Here is a 22,326-nt window from a genome sequence, read left to right as displayed (position 1 = left end):
TTCTAATGTGATTTTAGCACAGAAAGAAACCAATTAACAACAAAAAAAGAAGGATAGATAGGCATGAAGACAATGACATGTCAAGGATGAAGCTTCTGTCATCCCTCAAATTTCTTTATTATGTACCTGTCTATCAAACGGAGCATCTGTATGGTAATGACCGTTAATAGGGTGTGTGGTAATTGCGTGGCCTGCGACGTATCCGCGTGGCGGGGGGTTAGATGTTAAACACTGTCTGTTGGTTTTCACTCGCCTCTTCGCCGTCTGCACTGTCAGCGGCGCCATTATACAGCAAAATTAGACATCTGATACCTCCAAAGCAATTGACAGCCTTGACATTTCATTAATTTTCTCACCCAATCTGTAGGCGATTGTGGCGCACGACGAAAAAACCACCTCCGCATGCCCTCTCATTGTTTTTTTTCTTTGCCCCTCTCTGCTTGTCCGTGCATTCATCGCTTTTCCACCCTCCCAGTGAAGTCATGTTTAATTTGGTAACAAGGCCTCCTTTGGCAAATTAGCAATTAGAACAATTTGGTGGGGAAATATGTATATGTGTCATTAGCTTTTTTCCCATCGCCTACAAATTAATAGCAGGAGCATCGGGTCAGGCTCGCGTTTTCCACTCCAATAGAAGAGGAAATCTGACACTGACGACTCAACGCAGCTGTTGGAAGCGAGACTGCACCTTTATGAACCCGCTGGTTAATTAGTTTACCTTATAGCCATTATTACTAGACCCCCACATCGTGCCACTTGATAAGGGAGGAAGAAAGTATTTCTCTGGAAACTATTTCTCCAGAAGAACCATCTTATGCCAAACCATCGGGCTGATGAGGGTCATTCAAATGTGACGTTTAATCGTAGTATCACCCCTGTAAGTAGCCACTAATTAGGGTCCTTACAATACAATTTGAGCCTGTAATTAGTGTAGATTGACCTCTCTCTGTCTGCGGCTTATTAGGAGCCTCTTAGGGCTCGGTGAGAAACTCATTCCATCAGCCAGCAAGACTGCTACTGCCGCCCGAAAGCAAAGAGAGTGAGATAGGCATTCTGGGAGCTCGCCAGCAGACCAAACAAAGAGGCGACCGAGGGGATCTACGCTATTTGCTCACAGAATGATGGACGCAGAAAGCGAAAGCATGGTGTTTACAAATATTTACAAACCAACATGCTCCTCTGTGGCGCAGAGATTGATTGGATGGTGTGTTAACAATTAGCATCCGCAGGCATCAGTGGTGACTAACAATGCTCTGTGCTTTTCAGCTGAACCTGGTCTCCAACGTAACTTTGTCCAAGACGGCTCCCGAGGCCTCGCCACCCCTCAGCTTACCCCAGACGCCCACCACCCCGACTGCCCCCCTCACGCCACTCTCACAAACCCACTCCGTTATCACCCCCACCAGCCTGCACAGTGTCGGTCCCATGCGCAGACGCTACTCGGACAAGTACAACATGCCCATATCTCCAGGTACGCACAGACTGCTTGGAAGCTTCCTTGTGACATACAGTAGATTGAATCATTGGGATTAGTTGGTGAATCTTACGAAAATATGCCAAATCACATTTCTCCCCAAAATCAAAATAATAATAAATTATATGAATATAATTAATATATTACATTTATATTACTTTTTTGACCATATTTTAGGATTTTTTGCATTCTGACATAATTTTCATGGCTATTAAACACATTTTCAGCACAAATTAAACACAAAATCTCATTACTGTAATATGTCCGGATGTTTTCCTGATTTATTTTATTTTTGTATTTATTCTCAGTGTTGATTCTCATTAGATTTTGTATTATTCTATTTTACTACTGTCATTCAATTATTTTTAATACTACAATGATGTACACTCTAAAAAAAAAATGCTGGGTTAAAAACAACCCAAGTTGGGTTGAAAATGGACAAACCCAGCAGTTGGGTTAAATGTTTGCCTATCTTGCTGGGCTGTTTTATTTAACCCAACTATTGTTTAAAAATTGCTATATGGCTGGTTTAAAATGAACCCAAAAAAGGTTGGAAATTAAAAATCAGACACATAATTACTAGATGCAATAATAGTAATCAAAAGGAGAGCATTTATTAATAAGCAATTTAATTATTATCATTAATTTTAATTCTAATTTTAAGCAAGCAATACAGTAATTTTTGATCAGTAGTTGAGTTAAATAAAACTACCCAGCCGCTGAGTTAAAACAACCTAATTGCTAGGTTTTTCCATTTTCAACCCAAATTGGGTTGTTTTTAATCAGCATTTTTTAGAGTGTATAAATACTATAGAATTTTAAATAGCACATGATTACTGTATTTATTCTTTTATTTACTTTTCTTTTTTTTTTTAATCACAGTAATGAAAATGAGATTTTTGTGCATAATTTGGCTTCTCTTGTATGCTTCTTATATGCAAAACAGCTTTCCAGGTTTAAGGTTTTTAGTTGCAATTTACCCTATACACTGTCACAACTTAATGTAATGTAAAGTGTGACCAGGTTTTCTAGTTCAGTTCTTCATATTTTTTTGTCTGGTCTTTGTGAACAGATATTGGCCAGAACAAAGAGTTCTACATGAATGCTGAAGTACGACCTCCTTTCACATATGCTTCGTTAATACGACAGGTAAGACCGCAGCCACTTTCCCATGACGTATTGAACCCACCTATTGCATTGCAACTGAGCATCTACACTTTAGATTTTACATGCATCTAACATGCTCCACTGCAAACTTCTTTAAAGACAAATGCCTAAACCCCCACCGTCGCAGCCGTTAAATTTCAGATGCAATTTAACAGCAGAGCTCAAGATTAGCCATCTGCAAATGAGCGTGAGAGCACTTGCTGTTCATAGAGGGGCAAAAAGCCCATATATAACAATTGCTTTTGATTAAGTATTACAGCCAATGTGATTATTACGGAATTCATTTCACACAACAGTAGGAATGGGGCGTCTTTGAGATGCCCAGTCAATTATCAGGCCTGAACCGGTAATCTGTGATCACACGGGCATTAATCTGGGCCCGGGATAATTGCCGCTTTATAATCTGGCTCTATAAAATAGTTTTTTTTTTTTTTTTTTTCCCTTGCTCTGGTCGTTTAGCGGAAAAGGATGTACTCAAATTGCCACATTTGCATAAGGAAGCGTTCAGTAAACAAAGTAGCTCCCATTTGAGAACGGAAAAGCGTGGAGCTGTTTTACATGCACCCTCAGATCAACTTTAACTTGACATACCATGTGCATCTCACTTTGTTTTTGCTCCAGGTTTGAACGGAAATGAAACGGCTTTTTGCTTATCAGCATTTGTGTGTGTGTGTGTGTGTGTGTGTGTTTGTGTGTGTGTGTGTGTGTGTGTGTGTGTGTGTGTGTGTGTGTGTGTGTGTGTGTGTGTGTGTGTGTGTGTGTTTTTTTTTTTTTCCAGGCAATTCTAGAGTCGCCGGAAAAACAGCTAACACTAAACGAGATCTACAACTGGTTCACGCGAATGTTTGCATATTTCAGACGCAATGCAGCAACGTGGAAGGTGATCTTACAATTCTTGTTGTCTGTTTCCTGCTGTTACTAATATACAGTGAATTTGGAATTTTCCCGGTAGTTGACTGAATAAAAAACATTGAATGAAGTAGGAACTAAAAAATTTGATTGTTGAGTGAGAGCTCTCAATAATTCCTGGCAGTAGAAAACCACCCCCAGAAATCAGCACACACCTCTCTTATTCACCACACACACTTCTTCACTCATGACAAGCATATATGAATAAGGCAGATACAGTGGAAGTCTGAGACTACATTACAGATCTGGAATTTAAAATTTAGCTTTAGAATTTTGAAAAGAAAAATTGAGAACAATATACATAGCAAAAAATCAAGAGTAGATAGTTTCAAAGTCACTAAACTATAATTTGTAGTTAAAAGAATGCAAATTAAAATGCAAAATAGAAAAATCTTCACTGGTGTTCTTAGACTTTTAGACACCACTGTGTATTTTAGTTATTTAAACAAACTGTCATACTGACAAACACATTTTCTGTTCCCAGATATTAAGATATCACAGCATAATGACCATTTAAAAAATATCTGAATTATTCCAAACAACACCAGCCCTCAGAGATACAAACAGAAATCATGTAAAATTGCTGTACTTTATGCTATTTTTCCCAGTGCGATTTAGTCAACAAGTTCAAATAACCCAGAGAAAGTATGCATTTTTCCCCAAATATGATTTATTTCACTTAATGGTCCTTAGAAGTTTCTGGAAGAGACCCCCTCTTCATTTGGATTTATTTTGAAAGTGTTTTTCAGTTTTCTCTGGAAGAGTTTCAACAGTTTTAAGGGAAAATCTGGTCATTTGAGTAGGATGTTTTCCCCTGGCAGAGTTTGTTGAGCATTGGCATTTAACTCAAGCGTTTTCAGTTTCCGTTTTTGAAGTGAGGCAGAAAATGATGAACTATCTGTGACTTTTACCAGAGCTAAATGATAAAGCACCAGAGTGACAACACCCACACAGGCCTCCATCAATCAAGGAGGGATTTATTTACTAAACATCACCCGCATGTTGTACAAATGGCCTGATGAAAGGGTAATTTATAAGAATGCAACAAGCAGAGCATGTTAGAATTACTTCTCTTCCCCTCATTGTTCAGCTACAGTGCTAAAGTCATAACTGCCAAAGAGTCATGTTTATCAGACTATTTGTGCAGTCTGGAATTTTGTTGGTAGTCTAAGGTGCTGCTACAACTGGCTCTTGGTCAGTGCATTTCTTTGTGTAGGGAGTGTTTTGGAAATAGCAAACTATTATACAAAAACTTTTTAATATCATGCTCACCAAGGCTGCATTTATTTGACCACAAATACAGTAAAAACAGTAATATTGTGAAATAGTATCACAATTTCAAAAAACTGTTTTCTGTTTAAAATATAATTTCTGTAATGGCAAAGCCGAATTTTCAGCATCATTACTCCAGTCTTCAGTGTCACATGACCCTTCAGAAATCATTCTAATATGCTGATTTGGTGCTCAAGAAACATTTCTTATCATCAGTGTTCAAAACAGTTATATTTTTATGGAAACCATGATACTTTGTTCCCAAGAATTCTTTGATGAATAGAAAGTTCAAAAGAACAGTGTATTTAATGTGTATTTAGTGTATATACCTTAAAAACAGCTAGAAAAACTGTGGGAAATTACATTGTATTTAATATATTGTCTGAAAACTATTTTTAATATTTTCTGCAATTTTGCTTTTCAGGTAAATTTATCTTATTTTAAGGATGTCTAGATGTTGTGGGTTTTTTTTTTTTTTTTTTTTGATTCTTAAAATTCTGTTATCACTTACTTCAAAATGCTATCTTTTTTTTTCTGTGGAACAAAAAAGGAGATGTTACGAAGAATGTCCCTGCTGCTCTTTCAAGCTCCAAAAAAGCACCATAAAAGTCATATAATAGCTTTGTGTGTAGCTGTCAAATATCAGTTCAAACAAGAGAATCAGTGCCGCTTGCTGACATTGACATTCAGGACATTCTGCAAAACATTTCCTTTTTTGTTCCACAGAAGGAAAAAGTAAGTTTTGAACAAGGTGAGTAAATGATGACAGAATTTAAATTTCCTTAATGGAAATGTATTACAATGTATAATACAAAATAATGTGTGGGAAAAAAAAAAGCTGTAATACAAAATACTGAAATGTCTAATTTATTCCAGCGCATTTCCCTTTGCACTCATAGTCCTTTTCTTTCTCTCACACCAACTGCAGAATGCAGTGCGGCATAACCTTAGTCTTCACAAGTGTTTTGTGCGGGTAGAGAACGTTAAAGGGGCGGTATGGACCGTCGACGAGCTAGAGTTCCAAAAGAGAAGGCCGCAAAAGATCAGTGGGTAGGTGTTCCAGCGCCACCCCATACAGCATGGCTGACCAAACCCGTGTCTCATGGTGTTGATGGATGGGCTCCATGTCATTGTATCTGTGCTGTGCCGCCCATTGACTCCCTACTAGCTTTAGCGTGCGTCTCTGTGCCTGTATGTGAGTTATGTGCTGGCTGTGTGCGCCGTAACCCCTGGTCGCTTGTGCTTATCCATTCATTCATTTCATATCCTCTTCTCTATCACTGTCTGTCTGTCTTGCTACATCCGTGTCTGGCTGCTTGCTGCCCCTCTCCCCCCATCCCAGGGTGCCGTGCGCACCAATCTCTCCCTGCATAAATGCTTTGTAAGAGTTGAGGATGACTTTGGGTCCTTTTGGACCGTAGACGATGAAGAGTTTAAACGCGGCCGCCACATACAACGAGGTCGCCCCAGGAAGCATGCGGCCGACGAAAGCTGTGATGAGCTGCCTGTACAGTAAGCACCGCCTTCTGCCCCACCCCTTCCCTGCATGCTTTGCCTCTATGTGCTCGCTCATCCTGTATGTATCTTATGGTTTTGTCATATCTGGTTTTCATAATAGATGAAATGGCTTATGTGAGTGTCATCTGATTTATATTAATATGTGATTTTAAAATAATACAACTTCACATATATAAGCTCTGTTCCAAAGCTTCCTTGTAATCTACGGTCTACATAGGCAGCTGCCTTCTCAGTATGGTGAACGTGATTTCACCAAGTACAAAATGTTCCTGGATCAACATCTTTGTTGATCCTGGAACAACATTCCAATCAACTAATCAGATTTGAGGGACAAGTTTAAAGTTTATGTCAAGTTTAGGCTTACAACCAGCATTAGGTGCTTCTACATCAGTGTTATTCACCTATCATTTACCTCTGATTTTAGGGATAAGCTATGGGTAGGGTTAGGTTTAGGGGTAGGGATAGGGTTAGAAGTACATTTTCGAACAGGAATGTTCTTCCAGGATCAACAAAATACGTTGATCCAGGAATATGTGTTACTTGGCAAAATCACAGTGACCTCTAAGTATACAGGCAGAAGTAAAAATTCCAATTTTTTTCTCTATCCACCATTTTCATACACCCATGATGTTTTGCACGAATTATGGGATTAATTTCTGTTAAACTGTAAACAATCAGCGGAAGTTTCAATCTTTGAACGAAATAATAAGCATTTTCAAAAACTGTGCACAATGAGAAGACATTATTCTACTCACCCTTCAACCATTGAACATTAAAAGGAAATTTAAAAGTGTAAAAGCAATAACAAATTACTACAACAGACCATGAATAACCCCAAAAGCTTGATTATTTTCACAGCAGTATTGCAGCTGAGTTACTGTAGTAATATATTATGTCTATATTATGTAACATACGTTGCCTTAATCAAAAATGTTTTTTAACATCATTTTGACAGACAATAAACATTGTACTTACCTGCTTTAGAAACATTTCAGCAAACACTGGGATTAAAAGTGAAAAGTGGAGACAATTACATTTTAAAGCACCCATGTGAAAACGAACCTGGAAAAAGACGTGAGGATTTGGTGAGAAAAACGAGAGATTCTTAGTGCATTCCAGTGAATTATTCATGGGATATATTGTGAATTAAATCGGGAGAGCGGACCACAAATGTGCAGTATATGTTGTCCTTTCATACTGTTACAGCGGAAAAAAGAAAATAATCAGGAGGAAAAGAATGCAGCGACTGAAAAGAGCTCTTGCCATAGATATTCTTGTTATACCATGTCACATTAAAATACCAAGCGTTACGTTATTCTCATGACGTCTGAAAATAAAACATGAAGCAAAATTTACAGCTCATTCAAACAAGCTTGACAGATAAGGATTATTTGTAGCACAACCATATGATTTGAAATGATTTGTTTCCGTTTTTTTGAGTGGCTCGTTATGAAAAAGGTGGCTAGGGGAATTGATTTTTAACAAAATACTTCATCAACCAAGGCTGGCACTTTTGCACTCTTTAAGATCTGATGCTAACATGCTACTAAGTTAACAACACAAGTATAAGAATACATAGTGCACACAAATATTGGCTACAAGATTAAATCAAGTAAAATTTTTAATAATACTTTTTGATATTGAACAAAAATTTTTTTTTTTTCTCTCTGAGCATATTGCAGTGCGTTCTGGGATTGCCTCTTCCACAACTGATAGATGCATTGCTTTAGATATTGGCCAAAACATGCTAACATTATTACAAGGCAGCATTATTTTTTTGGAACAGCCTTCGCATTGGAAGTGAAGTAGGCCAAGTAGGCAGTTAGTTTTGGGACAGAGCTCCAGCGTTAAAGAGCTTTTGATAGTTTAGTGTCATCTATTGATTTTGCTATTGAGTTTCATTGGAAATCAGATTGTACTCTAAATACTGACTTCAGTGTAAAATCAATCTGTTCAGTAGACCGGAGACAGTGTGACTCGTTTCACTACTGAACTGAATGTGTGTTTATATTTTTGTCTCTACAGAAGTCCAGCTCTGGTAAAAAACATCCATACCACTTTGGGATATGGTCCCGCCCTTTCTGCAGCCTTCCAGGTAAAATCACAAGCTTGGAGCATCCAATCCTTATCCATATTATTTATATGGTTTTATTTATTAATCTTTTCAGTTGCTGCCCTCATCCAGTCATTGACTGTACAATATAGTGTGTACAAATTTTGTATACAGTTGATGAAGAATGATGAAGCAATAAAGCTTGCCTGAAAATGTTACTCTTTTAGCTGGTTTATAAGGTGACAGTCTTGCATGACGAAAATACAGTTTTCTATTGTTCCCTTGTGGCACTATGTGAATGATAAAATGAAAACATATCAAATATTTATCAAGTACACACCTAATGTGCATCATTTGCATTTCATTTTGTTGCACTTGCACTAAAAAGCTTCTTGTCTGTTTTGGGGTTTTTGTAGGAAATGTAAAAAAAAAACACATCATGCCATTATAATGACTTTAATAACGTCTAAATATGTCCTAAGAGGACTTACAGTGTGCAAAATGGCCAAAATGGTTATTTATTTTGAATGAGCCAGAGTATCTGAAGGCCATTGAATGGTCCCGATGTTTGAAGGAATTGGTCTCGCCGAGTTCATCTCCTCCATTCTGTTTTAGGCTTCAATGGCAGAGAACAACATACCTCTATACACTACCGCTTCCATCGGAAGTCCCACTCTTAACTCGCTTGCCAGCGCCATCCGAGAGGAAATGAATGGGGCCATGGACCACGGGAACAGCAACGGTAGTGACAGCAGCCCTGGACGCTCGCCCCTGCCAGCTATGTGAGTGGCTCACATCCCACCTTCATAATGTGTGTGTGACTGAGATAAGGGCGTGAGGTATGGGGAGATGTCCAGGAATCATTAGGCTCACGCGCATGCCGGGCGATGCTCGTACAGCTTAGGTGGTGAAAATTTTTCACCAGGTCACTAAGAGTTGAAAATAGTCTCCGAACGCACAGTAGGGTTCGATGTACATTACAGTAGATGTTTAGCCAGCCATGAAATTATATAGAAAACAGTTTGCAGAGGAAGTAAGAATTGTGAATGCAGTCTTGGAAAGGAAACCCCACCTTTGGCAGGTTTCTAGGCTGGGGGAGCTCGTAAAGAAAATAGTGTCTCTACGTGTTATGTCGAGGAGAAGTTTATAAACTGGCTTTTATTACGGGTCAATAGTGTGCACCGTTCTACGCTGAGTTCCTCCCTAATTATTGCCTCCATTTTGTTTAAATATTTACAAAAGTGGTGAATAGAAGATGACAGAACTGGCCTCCTTTTTCCACCCAGACAGGACTCGCAGCACGTCCGAAAACTCTCCGAGCCGTCGAGAGTAAAACAACGAAGGGAGGGGTGGGGGGTCGTAATTAGCCTCAACGAAACCGCTCCAAGATTTCCATGTAGCTGAGCTGCGGTCGGGGTTGGAAACCACAGCTCCCCATACACTTGTTGTATGGGAGGGACCGCCGTGTTGTTTGAAGCTTAAAATAATACGGTGCAGACAACATGGTTTCCAGATGTTGGAGGACAGAACTCTGATTTGTTGCTCGGCCAGATTTATTGCCGTTTCTGTGAAGCATCAGCAAATCGTTTTTTTTTTTAAAAATGGCGCAGTAATGAACTCGTGAAGATGTGGATGAGAGAAACGCTAATGGCAGGTAACATAGCTGCAGGCCTGCCCCATCCGCAGGATACAGAGAGACAGGATGGGTGTGCTTGCTCTGAGGCTGTCTGCCTCTCACCTCTCCAGGCATTTGCCAACTTAACGCACTCAAAAGCAAAGATGTTGCCCAAACACGAGCTGTACAAAGTGTGAGAATGTACGAGCATACATAAAACATTCACATAAAAAGCATCGAGGTTTATTACGTTTACCAGATTTATGGATCATGTTATCAAGGGCATTGCATTTCAATTTCGATGAAAAACTCTTTCTCTAGTAATGGAAATGGTTTGGATATCGCTGATAGATGGAGGCAAGGAAAGCTTTTTATTTTAGAATCTTTATTATTTATAACTGTAATTAAAAAAGTGTGACCCTCCATAAAACATTATATATGTTAAGAATATTCTGATAAACATAATTTATGTTTACATTATCAAAAACATGGGGGAAAAAAACTACCAAAACTTTTTGTTTTATTTGCTTCTGGACATTGTACCCTGGTAATACCATGTGCTTTAGGCAAGTACCATGGTAATTCCATTTCTATTATGTATTTTGGATTACCATGTAAATGTCATGGAACATGAATATGGTATCACTTCCATGGTATTATCATCTAATACCGTCACTTTACCATGGTACCACCACAGTACTTTTTTGTAAAGTGTTAACAAAAAATATATTTTGGATGCAACTGCAAAAAATGCTAATTTTTCTCAAATCAATCAAATTCTGTGTATACATTTTTAACTCAAACTTTTTAGTCTTATTTTATGAGTTATTTTGAACTGTGTAATTAAATGTCAGCTATTAAAATGATTACATAGTATTGTCAGTCCAAGTATATAATTATATCTATCTTAATATGCTACGATATAAACCAGTCCTGTAATTATGATTTAAACACATAAGTACATTATGATAATAGAACTGTTATATACTAGCATTATTTCTTTTGAATCATACACTGCCTTATAATTCAATGTCATAATTAATAACATCTAACAAATGGGCTTCCACAGTCTCCTCACCTGTTTGTATTGTTGCAGATGTCTACAATCAGACACTTCAGTCCTAATTACAACGAAAGCTAAAGCAGAGTGTATCTCAGTTGCATATTAATAACAATTTCATGTTTGCCCTCCAGCTAGAGAGGCAATGGGATACATAGAGATGCTTTGATCTGAAACCGATAGAATGGCGAGAGTTTTCTTATTATTCACACACAAATATGATAACTCATTAGCATGGCTGCTTTCTTAACAATTGTGGCTGAGAAGCACACGAGGGAAAAAAAGATTACATTTGCCAAACATGTCTTAGCGAAAACCTATAGTTTGCCATGTGAGACTAATTAACTTAAAGGCTCTGCTACAGCTGCTTCTAATGTTTATCCTTTTATTCGTTTCAGTTTTGGTCCTCTTACATGGCACAGTCAGCGCACTCTCATTGGCGCTCTATTCCTGCAGTGTTTCTGTAATGAGAAATTTGGCAGATCTCATCTCTGTGGACAATCCTTTGCCCAGACTGTGGGCCGGGGTTCATGTTTTGCCTTGTTTACAACTGACAGCGTTATTATTCTTGTAAGGGCTCTGTTTCTTATCACAGCCGTTTGTGTTGGGCCCCGTCGTCAGCGCCTCCCCCTTCGCCTCTCGTCTCTCACGCCTCCCCGCCACTGCTTTTCTTCCCCTTATTGACACTTTGGTTAGAAGTTGCATTAATTTTGCGTGTATTTAAAGTGTATGCCGCGCTGTCTGGTCACCGTTGGGGTTTTTTTTGCACGCTTGAAGTTGATTAATGACGGAACCTTGCGCAGGGTCGTCCTCTAGAGACCCGCCTCACAGGTTGTGCATGTTAACGAGCGAGAAGAGGAGCGCGCGGAGCGGCACTGATCCGACGCCACCGGGAAGCTGACAGGCCGTCCGTTCACTCGTTCGTACGCCTGCCACCATTCTCCGCAGTCCATTCTCTCGTCGCAATGTCGTATGTTGTTAATCTCCCTCATTTATCAATTTAAAGTGAAAACCCTGTTGTCGGGCCAGCTGTGGAAAATAAAGCCGGCTGGTATCCCGGTGTTGGAAGTGCTGAAAGGGAAGTTATCAAGAGTGTTGCTGTGCCACCTCTGTTAGTCTTTCATTATAGAAACAGCTGGTCGTTACTCTAGCCCTAGATAGTTAGACATTGGGGCTGCACTGGTACAATCATATTGATTATATGTTTTTTGTTTTGTTTTGTTTTAATGGTCACCATATTGCCTAGATACTGTAGATCATTTTGAACTACACTGCCCAGCCAAAAAAAAAGACGCTGTTTGGATTTAATAGGCAAATACTTAAGAATCTATGAATGGATCATTATTACAGTGATTATTATGTTTGGCATGTTATATGTTTGGCAACGGTTCTTTTAACCCTTAAAGATGGAGTGTGTAGCTTTTCATTTCTTAAACAACCATGTAGGAAGACACATCGTGGCCATATTCCAGGATGACAATGTCAAGATTCACCAGGGTTAAAACTGTAAAAGAATGGTTCAGAGAGCATGAAGAATCATTTTCACACATGAATTGGCACCTCTGAGTCCAGACCTTAATTTCATTGAAAGTCTTTGGGATGTGCTGGAGGAGACTTTACAGAGTGCTCACCTCTTGCATTGTCAATACAAGATCTTGACCAAAAATGTATGCACCTCTTGATGGAAATAACATCACAACATTTATTTCCATCGAGTGGTACATCATTTTTTTCTGTCAAGATCTTGTATTGACAATGCAAGAGGTGATCACTCTGTAAAGTCTCCTCCAGCACATCCCAAAAACTTACACTGAGGTTAAGGTCAGTGCCAATTCATGTGTGAAAATGATTGTTCATGCTCCCTCCCAACAATTCTTTCACAATTTGAGCCTGATGAATCTTGACTTTGTCATCCTGGAATATGGCCATGACACATCTTAATACATGGTTGTTTAAGAAATAAAAAGCTACACACTCCATCTTTTAGGGTTAAAAGAACCGTTGCCAAACATATAACATGCTAGAAACATAATAATCACTGTAATAATGGTCCATTCATAGATTCTTAAATATTTGCCTATTAAAATCCAAACAACAACTTTTTTGGCCGGGCAGTGTACTTGCATAAAAAATATGAACACGTGTAGTTTTATTTGTATGCCCAATATGTCGAAAACATAAAACGTTTGTCTTGTCTCGTCATGTTAGGAATTATATGAATCAAGTAAATGCATATTTTTAATTCAAAACGGCCAGTAGTTTGCATCATTGTACTGTCAATCGTTTAACATTTCTTTCGCAAAACCGTTGACGTATTAAATGTTTCTTACCTCTTACCTCATTCTCTTTCAAAGTTAAACTGACGCTTTGCGCGGTAAGCCCCGCCTACTTTGATTTGATTGGCCATCTCAGTCATTTTGTCATTGACGAGCGCTGTTGAACCGCTAAGGCAGACCAGACTTACAATGTAACTTTTAAACCTTTTTGTCATCCTAACAACTTACAGATCACTGCGTATTGGAGTGTAGCAAGAATTTCAAATATTTCAAATTAAATTTCATTCAAATTTCAAATTAAAAAGTCAAATTAAAGAAAAGGAAAAAAACAAAGCCACTACACAATATCCGTTAACAAAAGAATATTATAAGAATATAATATTATTATATTTTATTTTTGTTTTTTCTGAGAATCTAGGCTTTTGTGTGCAAATAAATGATCATTCCTGTTCTGTTTTTTCTTAAGGCATCATATCAGCGTAAAAGAGGAACCACTGGACCCAGAGGAGCACGAAGGCCCCCTTTCCCTCGTGACGACAGCCAATCACAGTCCAGACTTTGACCACAACAGAGATTACGAGGACGACCACGGGAACGAGGACATGCTGTAAGCCTGGTTTCACCCAGGTCCTCTGCCGAAGAGGCCATACTAACTGCGGTCACCTGCGAGACCACTCCAGATATAGCAAGCCCAAGACTGGATTCTCAATCCTCTTGTTGACAGCTATTAAAATGTTCCGATTTACTCTTAGTGCCATTAAATACAAAAACGAAATACGAGATAAGAAAATCTATTCCATTTGGAAGTATTTTTGATTTGTTTCTACTTTTCGTTTAAAAGACGAGATGCGTAAATTTCTACTCATCGCCTGATGAAGAGACATTTGGTACTGGGGCCTGCTTCTACTTCGTTGAGTCACTGAGACCAGAGCGGACATGAAAACACAGCTGAGAAAGACTCCTTTGCAAATAAACACTGATCACAAACTCTCTCAAACACACACACACACACAAATCATTAGCGCTTCAATGAGCGTGCCACTCACAGTGTGCGTGTACGTATGTGACTTTAATTCATTGCCTCTGCCATCAGATCTTCTTAAAGGACGGTTCACCCAAGAAATAAAATTCTGTCATTTACTCACCCTCATGTCATTCCAAACCCATATGACTTCATTTCTTCCGTGAAACACAAAATGATTTGTTTTGAAGAGATTGCTCTTTCATATAATGAAAGGGAATGCTCTCCCTGAGAATTCATATGAGAAGTAGCAGCGTCTGAATTGTGAGTGAGTCGGATCTTTTCAATGAATTGGTTCACAAATCACTGATTCTCATGTTGAACTCAATGGAAGGGAAGATTTTCAGTAAATAGCAGCTTTAATTTTGGTTCGTTTCTTATCCAAATCTATCTACAACATACTCATAAAGTGAGTAATAGGGTGCTTTTGTGTCCTTTTTGAAGCTTGAAAGCTCTACTCTCCATTAATTGTAATTGCATGATAAAAAGCAGTGAGTACAGAGGTAACGGTTTTAGAGGTAGGTTTTTATGGATAAAAAGAGAGTCGTACGGCTTTGGAACAACATGACGATGAAAAAATGACAGAATTTTCATTTTTTAAGTGCACTATTCCTTTAAGTTTGCTGTCATCACAGCTGGAGCATATCTGTCTGGTGTTTTGAGGGTTCCTGGGCAAATAATTTAAATGTAGTGTCCTCTCATTACTCTGTGCTGTTAGCTATATATCTTTTTTGTTGGGTTTGTTTGTTTTGGTAACTGATCAGACCTCATGAATAATGACGTGGAGTTATGGTGTGCTTAGCACTGGATGAATGTTAAGACTTCTTATGCTCTCTTTTTTCCCTCTTCCTTTCCTTTCAAAATTGAAACAGAATGTCGCATTACCGTGTAGTATTTTTCTGTCATTTGTTCCCAGCGTTTCGGATCGCCACTTTGCAGTCACATTGCCCTTGCGTGCCGACACACACGCACGCACACACACACACACACACTCTCTCATGCTCTTTCCCGCTCATGAAGTCCATCTGCAAATGCACTACTCGTAATGAAGGCTCCCTCTCCACGCACCAATGAAGTTTAATTTTCACGTGGAATGAATGACAGAGAAATCAACGCAGGTTAACGTTTATCGCTCTGAAATTATACTTTCAAAAATCCCCTTTTGTGGTGATGCATGTTAGCGTCAACCAAATCGCTGATCGAAACCATCATTTGTATTGCAAAATGAAATGTCAAAAAATGTTGAAATAAGCAGCAGGGAGAGAATTGTTAGACAAAAGCTAATTGTATTGTCGGGATATATGAACCTTTTTTTGGGGGACTCGCTTCTGTCATTTCAAAGACTGTCTGGATGACTTTAAACTGCATTCGGTATCTGTTTCACCACATCAATGACCGGCTCAGCCTCTGTTATTAGACATGATAATAATTACACATGGGATTAAATGTTAAAGGGATTACAAACCGAGGCTGACGGCACAGCCATGACCACTGAGCATTACGGCACTGGGGCGGCCCACTATGACCATTCGCATCTTGCCACATCACTTTGGAAATGATTGTTTCCGACTGGCTATTGCCAGTTGAACCCGGGAAGCAACTCCAAATTGGAAGCTGCTACCGCCGGCTAGTTTAGATTCAAATTTTGGGACTGCGCAAGGATGAGAACAGATTTTAGATTAGGCTTCTACAAATCGTACACGATTGCATTTTGTTTGGTTTTTGTAATGACTGCAACCAACCACTTTCTGTGTTCTTATTTATTACTTCCATTTTTGATGTCATTTTGTTTTTACTTAAGTTGATGTTTATGTCTCTTATCTGTGACTACCAAAGATACAAGATACTACAAGTTGATATATTCTATGTTCCATGCAATAGCTAAACAAAAGGCCAAATATCCTTATAGTGTTCCCCGCACTGGCCGGACGCAAAAATTATGAAATGTCTGAAACTGTGTCGGGCTTATTATGGTGGAGGAAAAAAAAAAAAAAAAAAGCCAAAGGGGTTGTTCGATGGGCAGCTGTATGTCTTTGCCTGTGACCAAAATAGGAGAGGAGAGGCAGAGATCGAGACCAACACACGACCAAATCAAAGCAATGTTGTCTTTGGGCCAATGAAAAGGAAAAAAGGGAGTGTTCTATCAGGAAATGATGGCTATAAAGGAGAAGGATATGGATGAAAGAGTTTAGGACTGTTCATTGTCGTCACAGGAAATTTAAATCCATTTGCATAACACAATGTGAACTGAACTTCAACTGGACCACACGATGATGAGAGTTTCATTTGTTCTCATATTTTAGGGTTTTTTTGCTTTTTTTTTTTTTTTTTTTTTTTAAGATTGTATGCCACTTACCTTGTAAATTCGAAATGGGATTCCCGATGTCCTTTTGTTAACCTTGGCAATGCTCTATGATTGTGTTTTAGTGTCTGTCAACTTATTACTTTTTTATATTAAAAAACACTCCTGTCAACCAATAAGCTGGGTACAAGGTACTTTAATGGCAGTTACTACTATTTGTAAATTTATCCAAGCATTTCTTATTGATGGGGTTCACTTATATGAATCAAGCATCCGGGCAGCTGAGGGTCACCCGCAAGGGACAGTTAGTAGGATTCGGGGCTCATCTGAAGGCTGTTTCTGATTGTTATTCTTGAGCAGGTAGATGAGAGCATTCACCGCATGTGTAGCTCAGCATTACTGAAGAAATACAGCATGAGAAACTGTTAGTATGCATACCTCAGTTCAAACCTATAGGGAATGAGTAACTAAGAAAAAGATGTAACATTTCACTCAGTTGCACTTAGTCGTATGTCTTGCATGTTTAGTCTAAAACTGTAGCAAACTATTTTAAGAAAAAGATTTTTAAAAATATATAAAAATCAGAGTTTGTTTATCATGAGGGTCTCTTTTTTTTTTTTCTCTCTCTCTCTTTTAAACCAATCCAAACCTCAGGCTTTTTTTATCGTTAAGTAACGCCATTCGGCTTTCTCTTCTTCAATTTATTTTGCTTCTCACATGCGGTAAACTGTTTCCTGTCTCTGCTCTTTTAGCTCATGTTGAAGTAGGTTGTACATACACCACATTATAGCTTGTGTGTCCTCTCATTTTCTCCTGATTCTTTTTAAAGAACAAAAAAATACTGTTTGTATCACCATGTTTGCTTTATCACAACTGCTTTGTATTTACTATTAAAAAAGACGGAAAAACACAAAGAAATGAGCTACTGTATGTATTCCAATAGCAAACTGTGCTGCAAATGTAATTGACTTCATAATCCTTGCTTTTCTGGGGGGGGGGGGGGGGGGGGGGGGGGGGAAGGAAACTTGCAGACATCTGTGAGCGAGAGGGGAGGGAATGGATCTGGGGATAATCCTCCGTTTTTGGATTCTAAAAACTGTAAAATACAAAACAGATTTGTCTCTGTTATCATTGACCGAAACGTTTTGTACGGCCTTTCCCTTCTTTCCTTGTGTTAAGCTGTTTTTAATATGTTCGAAAAAAGATCCTGTTTTTCTGGTCTAGATTAGCTATAAAGCAGGTGTACGGAGCACAAGGGAAAATACTTGCATGCAAAAATCATTTTCTTAATCACTATTTTTCTCTTCCTCTTATTTTCCTGTAAAACCGTCTAAGTAACCGTCTAACCGCTTTAAGTAAATTTCTTTTAAGGATTTTAAGACTTAATTCAAGATAGTAAGGTTTGTTTAAAATGAAAAAAAAAAAAAAAAAAATGCCAGTGAAGAACTTGATTCACAACATATTCTCTGAAATATATTTTTTTAGTATCACACAAATGTACCTTGTTTTATGATATAGTTGTCTTGTTTCCCAGAGAATATACTGATAAAGAAAAAGGTTTGCTGTGAGGAAAGTCTATGAATCATGAACACATCATAATATAGATTTGTGTGTATCTCTATAAAACCAGAAAAACTATGCAGAGCAAATGTAGACAATTTATCAGTGTTTTCTTTATGGGGTAATAAAGGGCCTTAACATTTTTTGGCAAATATTAAGGTCCTTTCACACCAAAAGTGAAATAAATAAGCGTCAAGTGGAAGTGCAAATTCACATCTGTTTGGTTAATAATGTGAGATTAAATACATAAAGTAGATGTGTTATATTTTATTATTGCAGATTTGCGGAATATTCTGAGTTTGCATTTCAGTTTTTATTCATTTTGAGGAATACTGAATCTGTTTTTGTGTAAGTGAGATGAGTAAATGCATGCTCACCTTTAGTCTAGAACTACAATAACCATCATGTATTATAACTACAATAACCATCATGTACACAACTCACTTTTCTCTCACAATTTCTCTCAACACGGGAACAGAAGAGCTGTCAGTCAATAAATGGGAAAACAAAGTAACTTTTGTAAATTTAAAAGTATAACTAGTTGAAAAAAGCAATCTGATTACTTAACTTGCATTACATGTAATGCATTACCCCCAACACTGCCCATTAGCAATAGTTTTTGCTGACTACTCCAATATAGTCAGTCTAAAACTTGACTCTCATGTTCGATATAGATGCAATAAAACTGCAGTTTGTTTCTGAATTATATGCATCTTTCATCACCTGTGCTGCTGTACATGGTCACAGTATAATAAAAGATACAGGTAATTGTTTTTCATATATGCTCATATGACATGCAAAGATAAGGCTCAAATCAGGCAGAACTGAAATGCATTTATCAGTTTCAGCACAACATTATTGAGTGTCTTTCATTAGATTATAGACACCGATATTTACGCAGTTTATCAAACGCTCAACGTGAAGTTCATAATGACCGGCTTTATCATGGCAGCTCGCACATTAAATTACCTTCTAATTAAAAAGAGACAGTTAAACTGTCCTTTACCAACAGCAATTTAGGTAACTGCATTTGACCAGCTATAAATTGTTACTGCATTAAAATCCCAGAAATATTAGCGATATGGATTTCTTGATGGAAATTAATGCTGATGATGAGGAGTTTGCTTTTTATGAGGGATGCACAGGGTCATGCTAGCCACTAAACAGCAGACAGAGATCAGGCCTAAGCATTTTTAATCTTGTGAAACAAGCAATTACAAATAGTTGCATTGATTTGTTAAAAAGCTTTAGGTGACATAAATTGTTTCCCGCTTAGCTTATTGCTCTGATACATAAATGTCACTGGGGATATTATTAATTAAGAATGCTGGAAGACGAGATTTAAAGGAAACAATATAAAATTATGGTTAGACTTTTTGCTGGTAATATTTTATCCCGTGTTTAGAGCTTCTTAATTTTATGGCTGTTGTCTCTCCAATATTACCTGCTCATAAGCGAGAGCTAGTTCTCTCCTCGTCCGCTGTCATAGTCTGCACTGTTCCTGTTTCCAACCAAAAAAAGATGGGTTTATTGTTATGCCTGACTGAAAAGAGTAAAAAGCCCTGCATTCATTTGCACTATAAGCTGCTATAGTATTTCTTTGGATAAAGAGTCACTTAAAATATTAGAAAGCAAATTATTGTTTTAAATTCTTAATATATACTGTTCAAAATTTCAAAAACGACATTACTTAGTGTTATTTTAGTATCATTGAGATACTAGTTTTTATTCATATTTTGAATTAGTTTGCATTTTTATATTTCCTCTTCGTTTTTGTCATATTTATTAGTTTTTTTTTTGTTTTGTTTTTTTTTTATTTAGTGCATCAAGTTAAACAAGCTGAGGTAAAATATTTTATTTCAGTTTAAGTTATTATATTCCAAGTTTTTAGTTTTAGATAGCTACAATAACCTGCATTACATCAACATATATATATATATATATATATATATATATATATATGTGTGTGTGTGTGTGTTCTTGTATATATGGTTTATGAGGACACAAATGTGTATAATAACATGGGTATTACAACGTAAACATGGTTTACGAGGACAATTCCTGTGTCCTTGTAAACCTAATGGCTTAAAAAACATACTAAACAGTGTTTTTTAAAATTCAAAAAATGCAGTTTTTTGTGATGGGTAGGTTTAGGGGTAGGGGTAGTGTAGGGGGATAGAAAATAGTTTGTACAGTATAAAAACCATTACGTCTATGGAGAGTCCCTGTAAACCATATACATACACACACATGCACACACACACACACACACATATATTATAATTCTATATTCTCATTTTTTACTTATTTATTCAAGACTTGAAATGAATTCATTTTCAGTCAACCACAACTAAAACCAAAACTAAAACATAAAAATACATTTTCATTACTTGAATAAAATAAATGTTAACTGAAATAAAATAAAATATTTAAAAATATATATATATTATTTAATCTAGTTGCCAAGACAATTCTCATTTTAATTTAGTTTAACTTGATGTCCTAAAATAAAAATTAATTAAAAAAAAAACTATATAGACACACAAAAAAAAGCTAACACAACAAAATTAAGTTGGAGTATCTTTGCAAAACATGAATACCTTTTGATTCTAATATGCCTGAGAAAAAAAAAAAAAAAATCCCAGAAAAAAAAACTGTCTCTATCATGTCATTCACACCAGTCTACTTATGTTACCAAGAGAGGGTCTAGCCCTTATTACCGAGCCCACGGTCTGCGTAGGCTTTTGGAAATGAAATGGACAGATTAGTGCATTATCTTATTTACATATATTGAATTGCAGTAACAAGACTCCGTTCCTACCCCTCGTTTCATTCTAATTAAAGTGTGGCAATGCAACAGCAATCCACACAAGAGCTTTGCTTTAATAGTCAGAGCTGGCAAATTCCCAATCCTGCGACGTGGCAATTAGCAGGGGCGGTAGTGTTTGCTATTCACGGGTTTGATGTTAAAAAAATAAAAGAGAAAAGTTTATTAAGATGAGCTGCTTCGGGCACTGGTGGGCAATAGACCTGCTGCAATTAGATTCCAATTATTTGTCACTTTCTGATATTGTAAACCGCCACTTACCGCATCAGTTAAATTGACACACTGTGCTGCTTGGTTTAGCCTGTAATTAAAACATTTTGTGTTAATTAGATGATGACCACTTCATTCCAGGGCCTCTTGTGTTTGGAGCTTGTGTTTTTTTGATTTGCATCAGGCATGCTGTTTGGATCATGGGTTGTCAGATGCTGGCTTAATCAGCCAATGTTTTGTTTCAATTACTGCCAGCTGTTCTACAAGCCTCACAGGGCTGCATATCAGCACACAACTGTGGGAAAATTAAGAAAGAAAAAATAAATTCATTATAAAATAAGATTAATAATATGCTTAAACAATAACAATTAATATAATACAATTTTAAGGTGAGACACTGCAGGTGAATATAGGGTAAAAAAAAAGTAATAGTTATCACCATACTTCCCCAGTTGATTTATTACACATACACATTTTTTGTATTACAAGCGAATGAGGCATTATTTACTTAAAAATGTGCTAATTTGCAAACATTTCTAGAACAAAAATCTGAACATTGGATGAAATCAGGTTCAGATTTCTTGTTTCTTTTTCTTTTTTGACATATTAGGGTCAAAGGTTTTTACATATAGTATCTCTTTTTATCACTCCATAATTCAGAAAATACTGTGAATAGTCAGAAAAAAAAAAAAAAATCAAAATTTTTCTTTGAAATAAAATGTTGTATATAATCTGCCAAATTATGTATGAACAAATTCCTCTGTAAAAACCTTCAGAATATAAATAGGAATAAAACTGTAAAGTTTGGTGTATGTAAGTGCTTCTGAAGTGGAGATACATGGCTCAGGATAGAAGAAAAAAAACTTATTTTGAGAAAAAGGCCTTTAAAAATATGTATTGGAATTGAAATCTATAGACACAAATAGATAAAGTTCCAAAAAAAAAAATGCTTAAAGGTGGATTTTGGATGTTTTCTTACCACTATTCTGAAAAAACACTTTATTAAAAGCCAAAAAACCCAAAATCTCAAAACTGAAAAAAAACAGCATTTTTGCCTTTTTT

General features: G+C 37.2%; 1 protein-coding gene and 1 long non-coding RNA gene across 19 annotated transcripts in view; one reads left to right on the top strand and one right to left on the bottom strand.

The window, feature by feature from the left end:
- The window catches only part of foxp1b (forkhead box P1b), a 208,882-nt gene extending 191,297 nt beyond the window's left edge, over positions 1–17,585 (top strand). For 16 of the 17 annotated variants that reach the window (XM_051896664.1, XM_051896652.1, XM_051896658.1 and 13 more), the window contains 7 exons: positions 1,267–1,471; positions 2,547–2,623; positions 3,420–3,521; positions 5,751–5,872; positions 8,366–8,435; positions 9,009–9,175; positions 13,811–17,585. In XM_051896664.1, coding sequence (XP_051752624.1) covers positions 1,267–1,471; positions 2,547–2,623; positions 3,420–3,521; positions 5,751–5,872; positions 8,366–8,435; positions 9,009–9,175; positions 13,811–13,955 — 888 coding nt within the window. In that variant the 3' untranslated portion in view covers positions 13,956–17,585. Of the gene's footprint in view, positions 1–1,266; positions 1,472–2,546; positions 2,624–3,419; positions 3,522–5,750; positions 5,877–8,365; positions 8,436–9,008; positions 9,176–13,810 lie in introns of those variants that run through there. The other variant, XM_051896668.1, reaches the window with a different exon arrangement.
- Positions 17,586–19,145: 1,560 nt separating this feature from the next.
- Positions 19,146–22,326, bottom strand: part of LOC127514899 (uncharacterized) — a 49,918-nt gene continuing 46,737 nt past the window's right edge. The window contains exon 4 of one of the 2 annotated variants that reach the window (XR_007930731.1): positions 19,146–19,728. This is a non-coding gene — a long non-coding RNA (uncharacterized LOC127514899). Of the gene's footprint in view, positions 19,729–20,285; positions 21,560–22,326 lie in introns of those variants that run through there. The other variant, XR_007930730.1, reaches the window with a different exon arrangement.

Source organism: Ctenopharyngodon idella, chromosome 6 (assembly GCF_019924925.1).
Source record: "Ctenopharyngodon idella isolate HZGC_01 chromosome 6, HZGC01, whole genome shotgun sequence".
In the NCBI taxonomy this organism is placed as follows: Eukaryota; Metazoa; Chordata; class Actinopteri; order Cypriniformes; family Xenocyprididae; genus Ctenopharyngodon; species Ctenopharyngodon idella.
Note: the sequence above shows the minus strand (reverse complement) of the source record. Positions and strands in the feature narration are given on the sequence as shown.